The 22,956-nt window shown below is 37.1% G+C and overlaps 1 protein-coding gene across 1 annotated transcript in view; it reads left to right on the top strand.

Moving 5' to 3' along the window:
- FMN2 (formin 2) overlaps positions 1-22,956 on the top strand; it is a 202,838-nt gene that overhangs the window by 124,200 nt on the left and 55,682 nt on the right. The window contains 4 exon segments of the mRNA XM_070950697.1: positions 11,636-11,727; positions 13,664-13,793; positions 16,716-16,862; positions 18,813-18,872. Of these exon segments, the coding sequence (XP_070806798.1) occupies positions 11,636-11,727; positions 13,664-13,793; positions 16,716-16,862; positions 18,813-18,872 (429 nt within the window).

Genomic DNA, 22,956 nt, shown 5'->3' with positions numbered 1-22,956 from the left:
CACTTAACATGTAGTCCTCAATGGGACTACTTCTAACAGAGTAAGACATGCAGTGGGGTAGCTCAAGATTCTGTGCCCTATATAATTTATGAAGATGTTCTTCAACATCTTAATAAATGATATAGATGACACTGGGCAGAAAGGGAACTCATCAAATTTGCAGATGATACCATGCTATGGGGAATAGCTAACATTTAGAAGATAGACTCAAGATTCAGAAGGATCTTGATAGATTTGAACAGTGAGCCCCATTCAACAAAATACAATTGAGTGATGAGAAAAGCAAGTGCCTACATATAGACAAGAAAAATCAAATACACAAGTATAAAATAGGTGGTACCTGGTTCAACAGTAGCATCTAAGGGAGTTAGCGTCCTAGCAAACCACTACTTAAGTATGAGCCAAAAGTGTGCAGCAGCTGCTAAAAAAGCTAATGCAGTCCTAGGTAGCATCTATTTTTATTTTCAGAGTATTTCCTCTTATCCAGATGAGCTGTAATGATGAAAACTTTGTATTATATACAATTCATTTAATTTCTGCTAAATATTTTATCCTCCATTTCTATTTAAAGCAACTCCAAATGACTCAAATACCTACCTAATTAACTCATCTATTGAAAAAATAAACCCAGTAACAACTCTGATGTGCCATATATGCTATAAATATACTGGTTTAGATAATCATTTCATTAATTTCCCCATTAAGAGGAGCCTTGGTGGCGCAGCAGACTAAAGTGCTATTAAGTAGCACCAGCTGCCTGCAATTACTACAAGTTCAAATCTCACCAGGCTCAAGATTGACTCAGCCTTCCATCCTTTCAAGGTAGGTAAAATGAGGACCCGGATTGTGGGGGCAATAAGCTGACTTTGTATAAAAAAGAACACCGCTTAGAGGGGACCAAAAGCCCTACTAAGCAGGTATATACAAAAGTATGAAGGCTATTGCTTAACGCATTGTAAGCCGCCCTGAGTCTCCGGAGAAGGGCAGCATATAAATAGAACCAATAAATAAAACAATAAATAAATAAAGAGTGTTAGGATGATGAGAGATAATTGGTTCCTGTTTTCCTTTGTCTTTGACCCACAATTTATGATTCAGGAGATGATAAATTACTTATCTGAATTGATTAGATTTTAAGCAAACCTTGAGTTAATTCGCTTTCCCTTACCCATATCCATATTTTAGAATAAGTTGTTCCTTATTCTAAATTTTTTTATTAACTTACATGACCTTTCCTGTTATTTTTCACACACTGCATTAATTGTCAGATCAGAACATTCTTTTTACTATATAGTTAAAATATTGCAGTGCAAGTTCTCAGATATTCTATTTGATCTCTGCAACATATGGGAGCATTTGTTTTATGATCTTTCTTCAAAATGTAATCACTTTTTTTTTTTTTTGCTGATTACATATGTTTGGCATGGTGCTTTTCCTTCGAGATGTGAAAGAAGTTTGGGCAGCCTCCAAGTCTAAACACACCCTAATTTCAAAAGCCACAATCCTGAGGCTCAATTCCTGTTTACTAAGGAATTCAAGTATTGTTAGACTACATAGTTACTAAACATATTGTAGTCCTTTGGTCTGTTAGCCTATAGCAAAGGACCCTAGTTTAGGCTTATTAATCTATCTGGTTTTAAGACAGTAAATATATTTTTATCTAATCGTTACATAAGTATTTGTTTTTCCACAGTTCCTATTAAATTTTTCATTCGAAAAAAGTAGACAATCATTCATTCAAGGAGGACATTGTTATTACTTTCCTTTGGTCTTCATACTTTCTCTTCGTTTGTTTTGTTTTCTAATTTTAAATAGATTTATGTATTTTACGTGAGTGTGTGTGTGTGTGTGTGTGTGTGTGTGTGTGTGTGTGTTCGTGTTGCACATATTGGTCAAATGCTCCAATAAAGGTTTACTTATCTCAATCACTATGGTTTTTTTTTATTTAATTTATGGAACCATTTTAATAAAAAGCATTCAAATGACATGGGAGTTGATGAACTTTTATGTGTTGAACTAATATTTAAGATGGACAACTCAATACATACATTGTCATGTTTCTTTAAAACAACTTGGGCCTTTTCCACAGTTATATTTCAATTGTATAATATCTTCCTTTGGTGCTCAATCAAGGGGTCATTTTGGATTCCCAGCTACGGCTTTGGTACAGTTTCATCTGTCCAACGGTTGCAGCCTTTCCTGGATCAGGAGTTTTCCAGATGATCAATTATGCCCTAGTCCTTTCACAGTCAGAAAATTGCAATGTGTTGTACATAGAGTGCCACTGAAGACTACTTAGAAGCTGCAACTGGATCAGAATGCAATGGCATTAGCAGTGCTGGGCCTGCCTTTGTATGCCCATATGATTCCATTGTTCCACAGGCTGCCCTGGTTTCCATTGAAGTTCCAGGGATAATTCAAGGCATTGATAATGCCCTATGAAGTCCCTTCTTTTGTGCCAGGAAGGACTTCATAGGATTATAGAATATCTTTGTCCATCCAATAAGATTAGACAGAGTTGGTGCAATTTGAGTCCTCTCAATCAAGCAATGCCAATTATCAGGACCCAGGAGGCCTGTTTTCTCTGGATTAAGATTCCTTCGGATATCTATTAGCTTCCACCATGATGATGTTCCACAAGTTTTTAAACACCTGTCTATCCTTCCAGACTTTGAGTTATTATTTTGTCCTATTTTAAATGTAAATGACTCAGAATCATTCTGGAGTTGGGTGACTTCTAAAATACATAAATAACTGAATACAAAACCTCTGTTTTCTAATTGTTAATGTGGTTTGACTTTTTTAAAAAATATTACTTAGGAAACTCCTTATAATTCCCTATAATTTTAAATTAAAATTGTGACATTTTCCCTACAAAGATATTGCATACATTTTGATATTTTTATTGTTGATCATCTTGCTGTTTTGTTGTTTTCTAAAGCATTTGGGAAGTTTTAATCATACAAAATGAGTAATTGGCAGAGGTGGGATTCAGCTGGTTTGCACCAGTTCAGGGGAACTGGTTGTTAACTTTTTACCCAGTTCGGAGAACTGGCTAATCCCATTCTCTAGCTGGTCAGAGAACCAGTTGTTAAATTATTTGAATCCCACCACTGGATGGCCATCTTTTTATTGTAGTAGGCTTTACAAAGTATAACATAAATCCCAGGATTTGCCCAAACACTTAGTAATCTGTAGAAATATAAGATTGACAAATGAACACTCACCCAGTTAAATTAAGCTGTCATTCCTACTACTGCTTTCTCTCCCCAATGATAAAAAAAGAATAATAATGCATTAAATGACCACTGCTTCTTCTTTATGACTAACTAAACTAACTAAACTACAGGTGTCTAAATGACCATTTATTTTAGCTAATGAAAGAAATCAAACTATTACTAACTTCTGCTGATTTTTTACTTAGAAAGCGTCTTATACTTAATAATCAATTTGCTATGATTTCATGAACTGAGATGTCAGAATTAATGAATTATAATGAGATGTCAGAAATATAGATAAAGCAATATAGGAAGAATTCATGTTTCGTGTTAACACAAACTTTATTTTATTTATTGGATTTTTTGCCACCCATTTCACTTTGAGGCAATGCTGGACAGCTGACAGGGGTGTCAAACTGGCGGCTCACGGACCGGATGCATCATGTGCAGGCCACACACACCCCAGATCTGCGAAGGGGAAAATTGCTATGATACATCATGTGACGGCAACGTGTTGCCACAAGTTTGACACCCATGGCCTACAACAATAAAAACCAGTAAGACCATCAAAAATAAATATTTATAATAATAGTAAAGATTAAACTTAAAAATATGGGGAGGAAGGGAGCAGGGTGCACGGGGGAAAGTGGGGTCTTCTCTTAATTCGTCAACCACTTCCAGAAAGATATACCCTCATTCGGGCCCAAAGTCAACTGGCAAAGCCAGGTCTTTATATTAATTCATATTAAATTTGTACTACAGCTGAACTGAAGAAAAGTATTATACTATATCTTTTAGAAAGAAGAGAACTAGATAGGGGGAAGACTGAAGTAGAGGGAAAAAAGGCAAGAAATAGATTGTGGTATTGTTATATACTGTATACCACTGAAAAACATCAATTAATCATTCATTTCCAGTCTCAAATTCAAATTCAAATCTTTATTGACAGTGCACAACGTAAGTACAATGAGATTGGTTGAGCTCCCTCAGTGCACCTCCCCCCCAAACACAATACAACTGATAGTGAAGACAGAAAATCCCCAACCCAATAAATCATAATAACAAAACACCAGTCTTATTGCACCAGTGTGGACATGTTACACATTGCGCCAGCCCTGCAGGCCATCATACTATGTAGTTATGATGTTATTTCTCATTCAGAGTCTTCCAGTCTCTGGAAGGAATTATATAGAATTACAGAAGGAAGTTCAATATATTTGGGAGTTTTTCCCACTAGACACTGATTATAATAAGAATTCTCAGGAAAAGAGAGAGTCCCTGTAAGTACAATGCAAGCAGACTTGTTACATAGATGTAGGTGTCAGCTCTCCCAGGCAAACCAGACATGAAACAGGACAAGATGAATTAATCTTACTTTATTGTAAGGCTGCTTAGCAGAATCTTGAAAACAAGGCACAAACTTCCTTCCTCCACTTTTAACTAACTTACTTGAACCATTTGGGCAGGTCTTTCTTGAGTTCTGTTTTCAGACCATTAAGTGATTGTGGGATCCTGCCTGTCTTATTTGATTTTTTTCCTCTTCTCTTTTCCCAAGGTCATTATATATTCCGTTATAGTAAGAAAGAATATTTAGCCTTGAGGTTGCAGATTTGTTTCTCACTTACAGTGCTTTATTTCTACAGGTGTGTATCTTGTTATTAAAGTTAGGATGTTTATTATCCTCATTTATTGACAGATAAAACAAATCATGGGAAAGGCAAAAAGAAGAACAACCCAAGTTAAGACTTTGATCGTAATATCTATTCCATTTCCACTATGTATATAATGAATATATATATATATATATATATATATATATATATATATATATATATATATATATATATATTGAGTATATCTAGAATAGAATAGAATAACAGAGTTGGAAGGGACCTTGGAGGTCTTCTAGTCCAACCCCCTGCCCAGGCAGGAAACCCTACACCACTTCAGACAAATGATTATCCAACATCTTCTTAAAAATTTCCAGTGTTGGAGCATTCACAACTTCTGCAGACAAGTTGTTCCACTTATTAATTGTTCTAACTCTCAGGAAATTTCTCCTTAGTTCTAAATTGCTTCTCTCCTTGATTAGTTTCCACCCATTGCTTCTTGTTCTACCCTCAGGTGCTTTGAAGAATAGTTTGACTCCCTCTTCTTTGTGGCAACCCCTGAGATATTGGAACACTGCTATTATGTCTCCTCTAGTCCTTCTCTTCATCAAATTAGACATACCCAGTTCCTGCAACCGTTCTTCTTATGTTTTAGCCTCCAGTCCCCTAATCATCTTTGTTGCTCTTCTCTGCACTCTTTCTAGAGTCTCAACATCTTTTTTACATCGTGGTGACCAAAACTGAACGCAATATTCCAAGTGTGGCCTTACCAAGGCATTATAAAGTGGCATTAACACTTCACATGATCTTGATCTAGAAGCAGTTGAGTATGGGCAATCGTCACCACATCTCAACCATCATCTCTCTATATAATTTAAATTGATAGCACTCGCTTTGAACAGCTTGATTCATATTATTTGAAATACCTCCTCATTTAAATAAAACAATTTGGTTCTTGTGATCAGTTTTAGAGATCCCAGATTCTATTGTAAGATGCACAGACTTGCATTTAACCATTCACAAGGTGGCCTCAATTGATTAGACTAGTAACATGAGATGAATGAGTGGGCTAACAACAAAGAGCTGCAACTTTTAGTTCTCTGCCTTCCACCTATCCTTCTGCTCAGTTTTCATCATGGCCAAGAGGGCACAGCCTGTCATTTAACCATTCACAAGGTGGTGGATTTGTTACTCTTTTTATTTGTTTCCTTCACTAGACTGCATTTATTACAGTCCAAGAAGGAGGTCAGCCAAAGAGAGGTCCTGAAACTGGCTTTGTTAGTCATAGATATATCTCTGCTGCAGGAGATAATACCTGTAAAGAACTGTTTCTTTATGAACAGCCCTAGATTTATGGGCTCTGAAGATTGCCTTCCAAGATGTTTTTATCAAAATGTTTTGGTTTCTAATGTGAAGTATAACGAATAGGAAACTATAAAAGAATATATAGTAATCCTGCATTCTGTTTGTTCTGAATCATAATTAGTTTTCACCCAGCAGGTTTCTATTTAACTTATTTCAATGTATCATTTCAAAGATGTGTCAAATGTAATCAGGAGCTAATGAAATTTTATGTGAACCATCTGCTAAATATTCCTTTGAAACAATGTCTTTGAGGGGGAAATTCCTCTTTTTTTTTATTTCCTATATATACAATATATTTAGTTTAGGTTTTAAAAAAGAAAAGAAGAAAGGAGTGATATATAGCCAAAATTATCTTTAAAGGGTTCTGTCTCATTACCCAAATAATATGTTACAAAATTTCTGCTTGCATCAGAAAGATCCGGTGAGAATAGTAAATTATCTATTTCCTGGACATGTTCATATTGATGTTTGGAAAAGAGTAAAATCACATTTTCAAAGTCTTCCTTTGCTATTGTACCACATGCACACAGATACCTTCCCAGATGGTGCCTCATACACCCAAATCCCTGCATCAGGGAGGTTTTCTTCTCACACTACATTAGATGCCATGTGGAAACTTGTGTTTGATTTCAAGACTCAAAACTAGAGACCTTTTACTAAGAGATTAGAAGTCTTCAAGATGTTTGCTTGTTTTCCTCCCAAATAATGTTATAAACAACATTTCCACCATGATGTATGAATATGTAGTAATCTAACTGATGCAGAATAATAACTTCCAAGCCTACTTGTTATTGTTTGTGACACTGATCCGAATCAGGGGAGAGGAATGCTTAATCCTTTGCCATCTCACCAAAGCTTCATCCAGATATGTTGTAATCAGGAAATAATTAAAGGTTTGAAAGCTAGGTTTTGTACTGTGCACATCAAAGACGAAATGAGCTTTAGTCTATTTTAAATCTCATCATTTGTAAGAGCCTGGCTGGATCTTACTTAATGCACAGTGGATAAGAACCCAAATAGTAAGGCAGAAAACTATAATCCATGATTATTTGTAAGAGATTGATACTCAGAATCATATCATGTTGATTCTGGAGTTAGTAGTTAAGATTTGTGATCGCTGGACACTAATTACATTTAGCTTTGGTCAATTTGTTTTAGTTTCTCTTTACAATAGAGACCATTACAACTTCTGTAGTTGAAATTTAGGGGCCTTTGCAAATCCCATAGTTTTAGCTGCAAGTTTTCCTCTAAATTTTCCCCATTCAGTTTCACTGAATATCAGAATTTTAGCATTATAAAAGAGAGACAAAATTATTTTTCAAGTCTAATCTTTGCTTGCATAAAGTTACAGATTCCTTCAGTAATCCAATATATAGAGTAATTTTTCAGGCTGTTGTGCAGGTCATCTGTGGACACAGAGGTAACTCTGCAGTCCCAGTCTGGAAATCCAGAATCTAGCACAGTGGGGGCACTGGAAGTCCATTTTGTAGTAACTGTGGGTGTTATTTTAAGACCGTTCACGGTTTTCTATTAGGTTTTTATGGCATCTTTTTTTCAAGGTTGGTAGCATCTTCATAGCACAGGGCTCACCTCTGGCTTCCATCTGCAATTGTAGCTTCCAGTTCCCTTGGCTGGATGTCACAGCGGTGTACGCTTTCTTTTTCAACTTCTTGGTAGTACTTGAGCAGTTGACCTTGAGGACTCTTCCCAGATTCCAGTACACTATACAGTAACTGGTGAGGCATATAGTGGTCATCCGTTGTGAAGACATGTCCACCTCATCTCACCTGGGCTTTGATCATCTGTGACTCAAATAAATTTGTAATATTTATTACAAATCTTCTTAGGCCCTTAAAATATATCTGTTTTGGAAAATAATGAAAGATTGATTGGTGTGATTTAATTTCTTTAGATATGTTTGCTAAGGATTTTGACATTTCTAAGATTTTATTTATAACCAAACCTGGAGGAACAGCATGGATAGAGACTAATTTATAGAGATCCTGTTGGTTGTATGACATGTTATAGGAATATGTTTCTCTGGAGCCATGGGACTTTTTTGTTCTCTACTTTTTAGTATAAGCTAACTAGAGAGGGGTCCCCAACCTTTGGGTAGCAGCCCAGTACCGAGCCACAGCCCATTCGGAACTGGGCCATGGAAATGGCAGGCAGGTATATGTCTGCACATAGTTTACTGATGTAAGTAGTGGACAAGCACACACGCTCAAAGCTCCATTTGTGTGAACAGCAGGTACGTGTGCCGCCACTTGTGCAAATGGAGCTGTGTGCAAGTGCTCACTCACCACTTGCATGGCAACATCCCGTCCTCCCCCCCCCCACCAGTCGGCAAAACTTGGAGACTGCTGGCCTAGAGTCATAGAGTTGGACAACATTTAAATCTAATAAATAAACATTTATAAGCAAGCAATGGATGCCTTTTTGACACAGGCCTCTGGGGAAACAGAAGATCTGTTATTTTGCTTACTCTGGAGACTTTAAGTATACTTTACTTATGATAGATGTCCCAGATCCACATACATTAGAAGCAATGCTGTCTTCCATTAGCCTGGATTTTTAATGAAAATTTGCCTTTCTTTCCTATTATCAGATTCCACATCTTGGGAATTCCTCTGCATGCCTAAAAAAATAACAGAGAGAACTACAGAACTGAATAATATGTAACTTTTAAGAACCTATTTCACAGAGGGCATAACTCTGTCGTTTTTTTCACATACACGTGTGCTGCTTATTCATTTTGTTCCAGATGGGGATTTGAGCGAGTGGTTCATTGTTCAGAAAGTTGCTTGATCTTTTGTAACTCTATTTTTGATTGGCTGCAGTAAATCTCAGAAAACCAACAAGATTTGGACAGCCACTACAGAAACATGGATTTGCCAAAACATCCTCAAGCATTAATTTAGCGTAATTTTTCCCATGTGGCCTGCAGCTCTTGGACCTCTCAATCTGGCAAAGTATCTCCCTCCACCCCCACCCTTACCACTTCCCAGGATAGTGTCTTGCACGCCGATTGTTGCTGGCAGTGACATTTTGTACTTCGTGCAAGTTTTCAGCGTATGATTCCTTTGTGAATAACTAGTACATTGCTGTATTCAGGGAAAATAAAGCGATCACTGCTCTAACACAGATTCTTGCATAATTCAGAATAATTTTTGTTACGTTAGAAATCTGACACTTCTATGCTGTAATGTTTTCAAACATTTAGCTATGGTTGTGTTTTATTCCATTAGTTTTCATAAATAGACCGATTATCTCATTTGTAGTCTAATTATGAGACATTGTCAGAGGCTAGTACCACAGTTTTTACTTGTTCTTCGGCTTAGAATTAAAGGTCAGTTTATTTATTTGTTTATTTATTTATTTTTAAATTTGTATACCGCCCTTCTCCCTGAGGACTCAGGGCGGTGAACAGCCAAGTAAAAACATAAACTACAAACATTAAAATACAATTAAAAAGATATATATAAATTTGGCCCCATGATTAAAAACAATAACAAACAATTAAAAACATTTTAAAAAGTGTTAGGCCAGCCTGGCTTGCTGGAAAAAGAAAGTTTTAAGGGCACGGCGGAAGGCACCGAGGTCTTGGATTCTCCTTATCTCTGGGGGCAGCTGATTCCAGAGGGTAGGTGCCCCCACAGAGAAGGCCCTCCCCCTGGGGGTCACCAGCCTACATTGTTTGGCTGATGGCACCCCGAGGAGGCCCTCTCTGTGGGAGCGCACAGGTCGATGGGAGGCTGTCAGTAGCAGCAGGCGGTCTCGAAGACATCTAGGTCCTACGCCATGGAGCGCTTTAAAGGTGATAACCAACACCTTGAAGCACACCTGGAAGACCACTGGGAGCCAGTGCAGCTCACGCAGGGGAGGTGTTGTATGTTGAAACATCCTTGCCAATTAGATGCTAGAAATTTGCTTTCCAATATTAAATCATGCAAAAGCATTAAAGATTTTTCACAGCTTTCTTTTTAATGCATAAGTTCTAAGATTGATAGTTTAAGAGTTAGGGCTATGGTGAGTGCCTAAGCCAGGGGTCTGCAACCCGCAGCTCTGGAGCCGCATGTGGCTCTTTCATCCCTCTGCTGCAACTCCCTGTCACGCAAAATATGCATCACAACTGCCAGTGTGTGACACCCGCCAGCACGTGATTTATTGAGCTTTTCAATCCATCTTTTTTTTCGGAATTCAAAATGTTTTTGTTCCATGCAGAAATAAAAATGTGTTTTCTCTGCAGCAGGTCATTGATTTCATAAATACAACACATTGTAGTTTTTTTTATACATAGTATAAAAAAAGTTTTAAAAAACGATATATGCAGTGTTATTTTCATTTTAGATGTCAAAAGGGTTTTGTGGCTCCCAGTGTTTTCTTTTCTGTGGAAAATGGGTCCAAATGGCTCTTTGAGTGTTTAAGATTGGTGACCCGTGGCCTAAGCTATATGTCTGGGTTTCAATTTCAGAAGGAAGGACATACTTTTATAAGCATTAAAGTTCTGTGACTGGAATTCCATTTAGGAAAAATTCTTTGAAAATACTTTAAAATAACAATTACTGTCTCTAAATCCAACCCACCTCACAGGGAAGATGTTATTGTGTACAGTATGCACATTGCCTTGAGCTCTATAGAAATAAAGGTGGAATGTAAATGTATTACTAACAATACCCTGTTATTCTTTACCTGGAACAGAATACTGCTGAAAGAAAATAGTATCTCCTAATCATACCTGTAAATCAGTAATTTCCAATTTGGTATATTCCAGATGATAAGTTGTAGAACGCTCTAACAGAATGTTCATTGTATTGCTTTTATCTCAAAATAGATTTTTGTGTAAAAGTACATTTTTGAATATCCTTTGTATACAGTTAGTTGGAGAGAAGAAATCAACTTATTAATATAAAGGCAACTAAGAATTACTGCAAAAATCATACACTGCAATTTTGGATTCAAATTGTCGTGCCTATTTCTGTTTAAATAATGCCCTGTAAACTAATTGAATCTCCCATAATTAAAGTCATCTTGAGTGTGAATTTAAAATAATTATGTCTTTCTTTAAAAAGTTTTTCTCTCCCTTTTCTATTTAAAAAACAAAAAGTGGCTTTGTAGTTCACATATGAATCAACTTAATCCATGCTTGAATAAAATGACATTGGAAATGTTTAATATCATAACTATGTAGGTTTTTATTTAATGATAGTTGTCTGGATGAACATTTTATGTCTAACATTATTTCATGAAGTTTACATGTTATTTATGTTAAATATTGAATATCTTTCTGTATAAATAATTAAAATAAATTGAAGGAATTATAATTGAATGGTTATAATTGAATTGTAAACATTATTTAATTTCATGGATACTTATTTATATACATGATTATGTATTACTTCCATTCATAATTTTCTTTATATTTATGAATCTTTTTTCAAGAGAGCACAATCTGATGAACTGGAAAAGATAGAAAAGCATGGCAAATCAAGTAAAGAAAAGGAGAATGCCAAATCTTTGGACAAACCTGAACAGTAAGGATACTATAAACCATCTACACTGGTTGGAGAGAGTCAACTATTAACTTTTTAGTTCAGGTTCAGTTACAACACAAATTGTTCTAACTGAAACAAATAATTTACCAGTTCAATAGGTATAATAACCATGAGATTCAGTTCCACTTTGTTTGAGAAAACTGGATTACGATATTCTTGAGCTATTCTTGTGATTTGTACAATAGTGATGCCCTCCTGTTTTCCCAATTCTTCTTCCAGTAGATGAATTTACTACAAGTCTTTTGGTTTGTTTGGTTCTCCCCAGAAAGAATATTTGCTTCATGAGAATAGGTTTCATTTGATCCTTATCCCTGCTTAGCTATTTTTCCATAACCTTGATACTTCCTTTTCTCTTGCACATTCTTTGGATTTACATCTTAATCCCTACTTCAAATGTACTCAATTTAGCTTTGTATGTGTGTGTGCGTGCGCGCGCACACACACACGTGTGTATAGTAACTGCACTTACAGACATAGTATTCAATAGACACCAAAATATATTTGATGTCACTTTTCTTATAATGTTAATTCATCTCCCGAACTCCCTGATTATATGCTAAAAATAGTTGAATTATCATGTGAAATAGCTGAAATCTTGCAAGATCTCACCTATCTATCAAGATTTTTGTTATGGAAAGTCCCAGGACATTTAGTTATTAATTTAAATTTTCAGGCAAAGGTGCATGTATATGTGTGCATATATGTGTGTACTTCTGTATTAACCAGACCTCTATCAGGAGGGAGAAGTAAGATTTTGCAGCAATATCTGATGATTATTCCCATCCTCCTCTTATATAAACCTGTACAGATCCCAAGTCTATACTTCCATCTAGATCAGGGGTGTCAAACTCAAGGCCCTGGAGCCAGATCCGGCCTTTGGGGTGCTTAGATCTAGCCCACAAGGCTGACACAAGGCCCACAAGGTCGACATAAGGCCCACAAGGCCCCCCTAGAAACAGCAAAGGACAAGCCTGCAGTGCCTCTGCTAGTGAAAACAGAACTTGTGAGACCTGCATGCTGCACCCCCCCACCCCAGTTCCAGTTCCAGTTCCAGTTTCAAGGCGGCAGGAGGCCGTTGTGGCTGAAAATGGAGCTCGGGAGCCAGTTTCGCTGGCAGAGCGCTCGGACCATCACAGATGCCCCCAATACGAGTGACATCAAGATGGCCATACCTATCCTGGCCATGCCCACCCCGGCCCCCAAGATTAAACACAACCCTGGTGCAGCCCTCAATGAAATCGAGTTTAACACCCCTCATCTAGATCATTTATCTTTTTATCTATTTTTTCTGCTGCTGATGAGTGAATCACATTCAATATCTGAACCAAAGTTCTGAGCCCCAGTAACAGGATAGCACTATTAGACACTTCTTTGAGAACCTAAATCCTTTCAAGGACATGTATTTTAATAAATCGTCTCTTTCCCCACTGTCTTCTTTTCCTCAAGGCAAGTGTCAGAACATTTCTCTGTTGGGATAACAATGTCCTTATGGGAAATTAAAATGACAGTCACTATTTGCAAAACGGTTGTTTTCCATTGCTTAGCAGTGGCTAAATTGAGTTGGTAAGGGGTCAGAGGTATCTGTATATCTGTTGGAAGTCTCATTTCAGGTGGAAGACTTCTAGGTAGCTTCAGAAGTTCCACTGTCAGTTTCAGAGAAGGAATGGATCTCATTGTTCTTTAGTCTTGTTGTGTCCAAAACCAATAAATATCCTTCATCTGCTATCAGTCCTTCGTTACCCTTCCCCCTATGTTTGGGTTCCACAGTCATACAGATAATCTATTCCTATTCAGAACAAATTTTCATTATTCATTGGTTTAATTGGGAATAATTTTAGACTATAATTCTGAACCTATTTTTGTCTATCAAGTTCTTTTAATAGAACTCAGTCATGTTTTTCTTTAATATCTCCAGGTTTCTTTATGAGCTCTCCCTGATTCCCAACTTCTCTGAACGAGCCTTTTGTATCCTGTTCCAATCAACATTCTCTGAAAGCATTTCCTCTCTCCGAAGCAAACTGGAATTGTTGCAGAAACTGTGTGAGGTAGGTTCTGGACCATCTGATGCAAGACCTAGATTGGCTGATATTTAATCTTCCTTATTCGACAATACTCATATTTCAAAAGTTTTATTTATTTTACATGCTCATTAAATGTGAAGGATAGCAGTCCTGCTGAATGGAACATTTTATGATTGTGCTTCAAGATCAAAGTAAATCTTAAGGTTTGGCTTTCGGTGCTGAAGTATAATAACACCACAAGTCTATAGCCAATGCACATCAACCTCTAGAGAATAATATACCTTTTTCCTGTGCCAAAGCAAAATCTTCTCTCTTTGTAACAGGCACTGGCTTTCCTTCAGTATTTCCAAACAAACATACATTGACTTTTTCTTTTAGAAGTGCCTTTGTTTCTGTAATAATATATAATAATCATCTGATTGTAATTTTGGCAGCATTGGCAACAGCAGCAATCTCCCACACTTAGCTTTATAACAATGAACAAATATTAGTTAATATTACATAGGTTATATAATCTTGAAGATATCGCGATAACTTCAAGATTCGTCTTCAGTCTCAACAAATCATAGTTGCTATTGACAATGCTGCAAAGATGATTTTGAAACTATCGTGGGAGGAGGGTATATAACACTTCCCCCTTTTTTTTCAATACTCTCAGTTCCATGTGAGGCTTCCATAGCTGCAATTCTCCATGGGAAAAATCTACAGGGCATTAATAGATTGCATAAAAATGTTCAGTTAAAGACATGTTCCTCAGGGACTTAATAATTCCTCAGTCACCAAACTTTGTTGCTTTTTTCCAAAGCTTGTGTCATGCTTGTTTGCAGCCTATTCCATTGCCACTGCTGTTATGCTGGAACCAGTTTCATCCTATTTAAGGCTTTCTGCGTTGCAACTAATCAGAGGTCAAGCCATTGACAAACTTTTTGCTGTCAATCCATATAATTTAACTGGAAGCAGTGTCACTAAGGGAATAGAAAGTCCTTGCATTGTATTCCATCTGAAATTTTCATGGGAACCCATCTATATGTCCCTTCCCCAAATATTTCATTCACTATTATTAATTTTAATGGAATGGGAATGATATACAGAACAGTAGTGTATCTATTTTGTTAGGCAATTAAGTCAATGTTTCCCATTCATGTCCAGTGTGATGGTTTGCCTGTTTGTTTATTTGTATCCCACTTTTTGTTGAAGGAGAACAAGAAGGCACACATGAGGCTATCCAACTTTTTATCCTCTAACTGTTATCAATATAGCCATTTGTTCTTTTTTTTTAAAGGGGGGGGGTACTTTTTGATCACCAGACTTTTTGTAGCTGTCAAGAATTCCTATACTTTAAGGAAAGGATAGATCTGTGTCCCAGTGGTGGGATTCAGCCAGTTCACACCAGTTCGGGAGAACCGGTTGTTAACTTTCTGAGCAGTTTGGCAAACTGGTTGTTGGAAGAAATCATTAGGGCAGAGAACCGGTTGTTAAATTACTTGAATCCCACCACTGTCTGTGTCCCCTTTATTACAAAGCTCTGTATTTTTCACATTTGCCAAATCATGAATATACTTTATACAGTTTAATTTGCATAGTTTAATTTTGCCAGATGACTTCTTCCATTCAGAAATGTTTGCACTGATTATAGGGCTCAGCCTGCATGGTTCTTTCATGTATTTCAGTGCCAGGAGAGCTAACTCATTCTCCTACAATTGCGACTTGCTTATCTACTGTTCTACTGCCTTCTTAGTAGCTTTAGGAGGCTGGTCTGATGGTGTATGGGAAAGGCCTTGGGAGGCTGGGCCAAGAGATCCTGCCAAGGGAACAGTTGGATAAAAGACAGCATGACCTACAACTGGATAATGGGAGAGGCAACAGGCTTAGAAAGTTCCTCCCCTAGTTTCTTGGGTTGTAAAGGAAGTAGTGGGAAAGATTGCAAGACTGATGTTAGTCTCATGGGTAAACCAGATGGGAATCACAACCAGATGAGCTAATTATACTTTATTGTAAAGCTAAATTGACAAAAATCTTGCAAGTCTGAAAGTACATCTCTCTTCCTTCTGCCCATCTCCTTTATAATCTAAGAAACTGAGGAAGGTTTCTTCTGAGTCTCTTGCCCCATCCACTGCCCAGTTGTGGGTTGTGCTGTCCCTTACTTAACTGTTCCCTAGGTAGCATCTCGTGGCTCTATCTCCAAAGGTTTTTCCCAATACCATTACATTTAGTTAATCCAGCATATCCTGCATCTCTTGTGTGATGGTTTCACGTCAAGAATTGTCTCCAGAGTGATTATAGTGGGCCCAGCCTATCATGCTAAAGTTGTTCAATATTAATAAAAAAGATTTAATGTAAAGACATTTGAGCAAGCTTTGGCAAAAAAATGACAAGTACCTGAACTTAAATATCTCTTACTCTAAACTATAGTCCACCGTTTTGTTTCTATTCCCTTAAGCAACATTAGAAAACCTTCCTTTTATATAGATGGGGAACTTATCTCATTACAAATGCTGCAGAACAAAAACTCTTTTCCACACTGTCCAATAGTGGAGTACTTGAACAATATTTGAAAAGTCATAAGTTCCCCAGCACTGTACTAATCTTAAAATAAAAACTATTTTTAAGTTTGAGGCTCACAGAATTAATATTTCTGTATCTGTAAATAGCACTTGGGTATTGGCTTCAAATGTTCAGGAACCCCTTTTCTCAAGATATAAATGTCTTTGATTGTTTTTATTTGTGATACACCTACATAATAGTAAGGAATTATAAATGTAATTATTACTGAAGTTTCAGAGTTATTATTATTTTGGGATCATCCCGATGTGATTATGAAGTATTTAAAATTAAATTGCATTCAATTGTTTTGACAAGAGCTATGTGTTCGTACACTTTTTAATAAATAAAATGAAATGTTTCTAACATGTTCTGTAGTAACTTCTCTGCATCTTGTTTCCCCAGATGTTGAAAAGTGGCTCAGGAGTTATGCGGGTTCTAGGCTTGGTCCTAGCTTTTGGGAATTACATGAATGGTGGAAATAGGACAAGAGGACAAGCAGATGGCTTTGGACTAGATATACTTCCCAAACTCAAAGATGTCAAGAGTAGTGTAAGTTTTACCTCCCAAGCATTAATTATTATGACATTTAATATGCTGCATTGCTTTATTAAGCATGAAAGGCCCATGCTCTCAGTGCTCTGGTAGTGCAGTGGTTAGAATGCAGTACTGCAGGCTAACTCACTTCTCACTCCAGGAGTTTGATTCAAAGCAAGCAAGCAAACAAGCAAGCAAGCAAGCAGGGAGGGAGGGAGGGAGGGAGGGAGGGAGGGAGGGAGGGAAGGAAGGAAGGAAGGAAGGAAGGAAGGAAGGAAGGAAGGAAGGAAGGAATCTCCACATGCAGAGATAAAACATGTTGTTATGTTATTTAGTCTTGTAGTAACTCTTGGATGCTAGTGGTATGTAACAAATTGATGTTACACAATTTTCATTCTTAATTTCTATCTACAAATTGGAATTACAGATGTTTGTAGTTTGTAATTCAAAGCCTAACAAAATGTTTGCAGAAAATACAGATAGTCCTCAACTTAAAATACTTTGTTTAGTGATCGTTCAAAGTTACAATGACTGGGGAAAAAAATGACATGAGACCATTTTTCACACTTATGACCATTGCAGCATCCTCATGGTCATGTGATTTACATTTGGATGTTTGACAACTGGTTCATATTTATGACAGTTGTAGTGTCCAGTGATCATATGATCAACCTTTTGTGACCTTCTGACAAGCAAAGTCAGTGGGGAATTCAGATTCACTTAACAACCATGTTACTAACTTAACAAATGCAGTGATTAACAAATGTGGCAAGAAAAATTATAAAATGGGGCATAACTCACTTAACAAATTTCTCACTTAGTAACATAAATTTTGGGCTCAATTGTGGTGATAAGTCAAGGATTACTTGTATGTGTATTAGGGGGGGAAAGTATAAAAAAGGATGTACCAGGAGCAAGGGTGCTATTCAGTAGGTTCTGACAGGTTCTGGAGAACCAGTAGCAGAAACTTTGAGTAGTTTGGGAGAACCGGCAAATACCACCTCTGGCTGGCCCCAGAGTAGGGTGGGAATGGAGATTTTGCAATATCCTTCTCCTGCCACGCCACATTATAGTTGTCACATGATTACCATTTGAGAACTCCTGCCAGTTTCATCATTGGCTTTTCTTGTTGGAAGTTGGCAGTGAAGATCACAACATGTAATAGCAATAGCAATGGCACTTAGACTTATATACCACTCTCATAGTATTTTTCAGTACTCTGTGAGTGATTTACAATGCCAGCATATTGCTCCCAACAATCTGGATCCTCATTTTATTAACTTCGGAAGGATAGAAAACTGAGTTACTCTAGAGCCCATCAGGATCAAACTCCAGACTGTGAGCAGAGTTAGCCTACATACTGGATTCTAGCCACTGCATCACCAGGGCTCCTCATGCAGAGGTGGGTTTCAGCAGGTTCTGACCAGTTCTGGAGAACCGGTAGCGGAAATTTTGAGTAGTTCGGAGAACCTGTAAATACCACTTCTGACTGGCCCCACCCCCATCTATTCTCTGCCTCCCGAGTCCCAGCTGATCAGGAGGAAATGGGGATTTTAATCTTCCCCTAGAGTGAGGTGGGAATGGAGATTTTACAGTATCCTTCCCCTGCCACACCCACCAAGCCACGCCCACCAAGCTATGCCACACCTACCAAGCCACACCCACAGAACCGGTAGTAAAAAAATTTGAAACCCACCACTGTCCTCATGTGATGGCGGGATGCTGCGACCATCATAATTGCAAGCTGGTTGCCGAGCATCCAAACCATGATCACACGACAGCAGCAGCTACTATGACTAGTCATGAGTCTCCTCATTTAGTACCATCATAACTTGGAACAGCCACTGAATGAGTGGTTGTTATCTGAGGACTACCTGTGCTCCAAATGTATACAAATACAAATTATTCAATCTAAATGTCAATATATTTCATATATAAATGCTATTTAATTTTGACCTTATACAGGATAACAGCAGGAGTCTTCTGTCATATATTGTCTCATATTATTTGCGCAATTTTGATGAGGTAAGTATGAACTTCCAATTTAACCTTTTTTTCTTTTAGGATAGTTTTTGTTTCTGTCATTTAATATAAAACCTTTTGGTGAGATCTAGTAGGGTGGTTTCTTGAGGGAACTAAGAATAAGGCGACAAATGCTTTCATACATTCTCACGATCTGCTTTTTCAAACTCAAGCTTCATTTCTCAAACTCTAAGGAAGGTATTTGCAGTATGAAGACGAGTTTAAAAAGTGTTGCATGTTCAGGGATTTCCTTTCACAATATTGAATGTCATCTTTTTTATCTTCTGGTTCCTTAAGCATGCAATGAAGGCAGTTCATAAATTTGGTTGTTGTTTGCTTATATACTTTCAACAGTGAAAGATGTTGCTAGCATAATACTCAGTAGTATCACTGGCTAAAATCTGTCAAAGTAAAGCAAAATTGACCAGATTATTTGTGTGTGTATGTATGTATGTATCAGTGGTGGGTTGCCCCCGGTTTGGAACTGGTTCTATAGAACCGGTAGTAAAACCGGCGGAAGGCTCCGCCCACTGACTCTGATGTCATCAGAAGCGATCTGTGCATGCGCAGAAGCTTCTGTGCATGCGCAGAAGCAAGGCGCACGCACGATCCCATTGTGAACTGGTAGTAAAGGTAAGTAGAACCCACCCCCTGGTATGTATGTATGTATGTACTGTATGTATGCATGCATGCATGTATGTATGTATCCTGTCTTTATTTTTATCTATAACGCAGGGTGGCAAACATATCTAATACTCCTTCCTCCTCCTATTGTCCCCATAACAACAACCCTGGAAGGTGAGTTGGGTTGAGAGGGAGTGACTGGCCCAAAGTCACCCAGCCTAAGGCAGGAGTAAAATTCACAGTCTCCTGGTTTCTAGCCTGGTGCTTTAACTGCTATACCAAACCAGCTCTTAAGTTTGTCACTGAATTGCTATTTCTGATATTTAAATACCACTGTTGCAATATTTTCAGGATCAGACTCAATAATGATAATAAGAGTTAGAGGTTTCAATATATTTCTCTTTAATTATAACAGGCATTCTATATTCACTGAATATTCACAGATAGAAGCAAGGAAAATGGTGAAGGTGGCTCCTTATATATACAAGGGGTGGAGCCAAGAATGGGAGTGGTGAATTATGAATACATTAGGAACCAAAGAATAAGTTAACCCCCGATGTCCCATATATACATTATTTACACATTAGGGAATAAGGCATTTACATCTCACAAATCCCCCTCTAAATGCCGGTTCGCTATACAACACCAATTACATTCAGATTCAGGACAATATAAGACATATAATTTTGATGTTAAATATTTGTGCTGTTTAGAAGGTAAAGGCTTCGTCAATATGTCAACTAATTGTTCAGAGGTATCACAATGCACTGCTTTGATAAATCCATCTTGAGACAATTGTCTCACATGCTTAAATTTTATATCTATATGCCTGGACCCTTGTCCAATGGCATCGGATCTGGATATTTCAATGGCTGCTTTATTATCTTCATGCATAACAAAAGGCAAAGCAGGTTTTTTCCAAACATCTGAAATCAAATCATTAAACCATACAAGGTTATTTGCAGCTTTGGACAAACAAACATATTCCGCTTCTGTGGTCGAAGTGGCTACCAGTTCTTGTTTACCAGTGTACCAGTAAACTGGACAGTCATTTAATAGAAAAATATAACCAGAAGTGCTCTTTCTGCATGATATATCTCCAGCCCAATCCGCATCTGCGTAACATGTAAGTTTTGGTTCTTTATCATTACTAGGTTCTAATACTAAGCAAAAGTCTAATGTACTTTTCAGATATCTTAGAATTCTTTTGACTGCTTCCCAATGATACATTGTTGGTTTGCTAACATATCTTGACAATAAGTTGAGTGGTAATGCAATATCTGGCCTGGTCCAATTAGATATATAAAGAAGTGAACCTATGACTGATCTATAAAATGTATTATCCTTGAATTCAGGGGAAGATTCATCAGTGTTTCTAAGGAAATCAGTTTGCATAGGAGTGTCACAGGGTTTGGCATTGTTTAAATTGCATTTGTTCAGAAGTTCAATGATTTTATCTTTCTGAGTAAGTTTGAATCCCCTTCTAGTTTTGTTAATTTGTACACCAAGGTATTTGTTTACTTTACCTAGAGATTTCAACGAGAAATGTTCGTTTAGCTTATTTACAAAGGTTTCTCTTCTCTCCTTGTGTTTTCCTATATATAAAATATCATCTACATAAATTAATACAAATTCAATATGATCATCACTCTTTTTTACAAAGAAACAGTTATCAGCAGTGGTAGCGTTGAAATCCATGGTCTTAAGTACTTTTACCAAGCAATCGTACCATCTTTTGCCAGATTGCTTTAATCCGTATAGACTCTTGTTCAATAGCCAAATTTCATTCTTATTAGTGTATTGACTGTGTGGTGCTCTTACATATATTTCCTTATCTAGTTTTGCGTGTAAATACGCAGTCTGTATGTCATATTGAAATACATCAAGATTGAGTGCAGATGCCACTACTAGAGCTGTTTTAACACTCTCTGTTCTCACTGTGGGGGAGTATGTGTCAGTGTAGTCCTCCGGATATTTTTGTGCATAACCTTGTGCAACCAATCTAGCTTTGTATAGAGTATTGCCTCCTTCTAGATTCTTAATTTTATAAATCCACCTGGTACCTATAATCGTTTTATCTTTAGGTGCAATCGCAGGTGTAAACACATTTAATCCTTGCAAACTTTCCATCTCTTTTTTCATAGCTAGTTCCCATTTTTCCTTTTCTTCACGAGGGAGTTTTAATACTTCCTCATATGTATTAGGTGTCATTTGTTCACCATCCATATGCATTATGTAATCTCTGTATTTATTTGGTACTTGATTTCTATTGTTTCTAATAGCTCTTTCGGGTTTGCTATGGTTATCATGCAAATATCTTGCTTCCTTTTTTGTTAATGTGTCTGTCTTTATTTTGTGCTGACTATTTGTCCAAGTTTTGGTTTTGTTTTTATTTTTGTTGATATTTTGATTTTCTATTGTCCCTTCCTCACAAGATTTTGTATCTTTGCATTTATTTGGAAATATTTCATTAAGATGTAATTTAGACCAATTGGCCTGTTCATGGAACACAGCTGTTCTGGAGACTATAAATTTGTTATTATTATCAATGAATCTGTACCCTTTGGTGCCAGTTTCATATCCCATAAATCTTAATCTTCTGGATACGTTTTCTCCCTTTCTTCTCAACTGCTTAGGTATGTGTACGTCTGCAGTGACTCCAAATATGTGCATGTGTGCTAATTTGGGTTTCCTATTATACATCACCTCATATGGTGTTTTATTCACAATACTGGACCAGGTTCTATTTTGAGTGTAATTTGAATAATGTAAGGCCTCTGACCAAAATTGTTTGCCTAAACCAGCATCCTCTAATGTGCACCTAATCATGGTTTGTAGTGTGGAATTCTTTCTCTCTACAATCCCGTTTTGGAACGCAGAAAATGGACTAGACATGAAATGTAGCATTCCTCTATCCTTTAACCATTGGGAGAATTCTTTAGACATGAATTCACATCCCCTATCTGTCATAATTTGTTTTATTCTGATATTATGTTGTGTTTCTATGCGTTTGTAGAATTCCTTAAATTTCTGAAAGGTTTCATCCTTGTGTTTTAATGTGTAAACAAAACCATAGCGACTGTAATCGTCTACTATTGTTAGGAAGTAACGTTTTCTATAAGTGATTGATGGAGTTAATGGACCAACTAGGTCCATATGTACTAAGTCAAAAATTTTGTTAGTTGATCTGTTGGATTTTTTTGGTCTGGGACTAGTTTTTAGTTTAGTGGATTTACATACTGAGCATTCCAAATAATTTTCACAATTTTTTATTTTGACACCTTCTGCGTGTTCAGTCATTTTTTGTACTACAGGAAAACTTGCATGTCCTAACTTCCTATGCAAGATGTGAGCACACTCATCATGAATTGGTTTACCTATTCTTGGTTTCTTCTCATTGTGTGTATTTGCGTGATCATGAGATATTTTACATTCATCATTGTCACTGTTACTAACATTTTCA

This window comes from Pituophis catenifer, unplaced genomic scaffold (assembly GCF_029215685.1).
Source record: "Pituophis catenifer annectens isolate HBS135680 unplaced genomic scaffold, rPitCat1.0.hap2 SCAF_1, whole genome shotgun sequence".
Taxonomy (NCBI): Eukaryota; Metazoa; Chordata; class Lepidosauria; order Squamata; family Colubridae; genus Pituophis; species Pituophis catenifer.
Note: the sequence above shows the minus strand (reverse complement) of the source record. Positions and strands in the feature narration are given on the sequence as shown.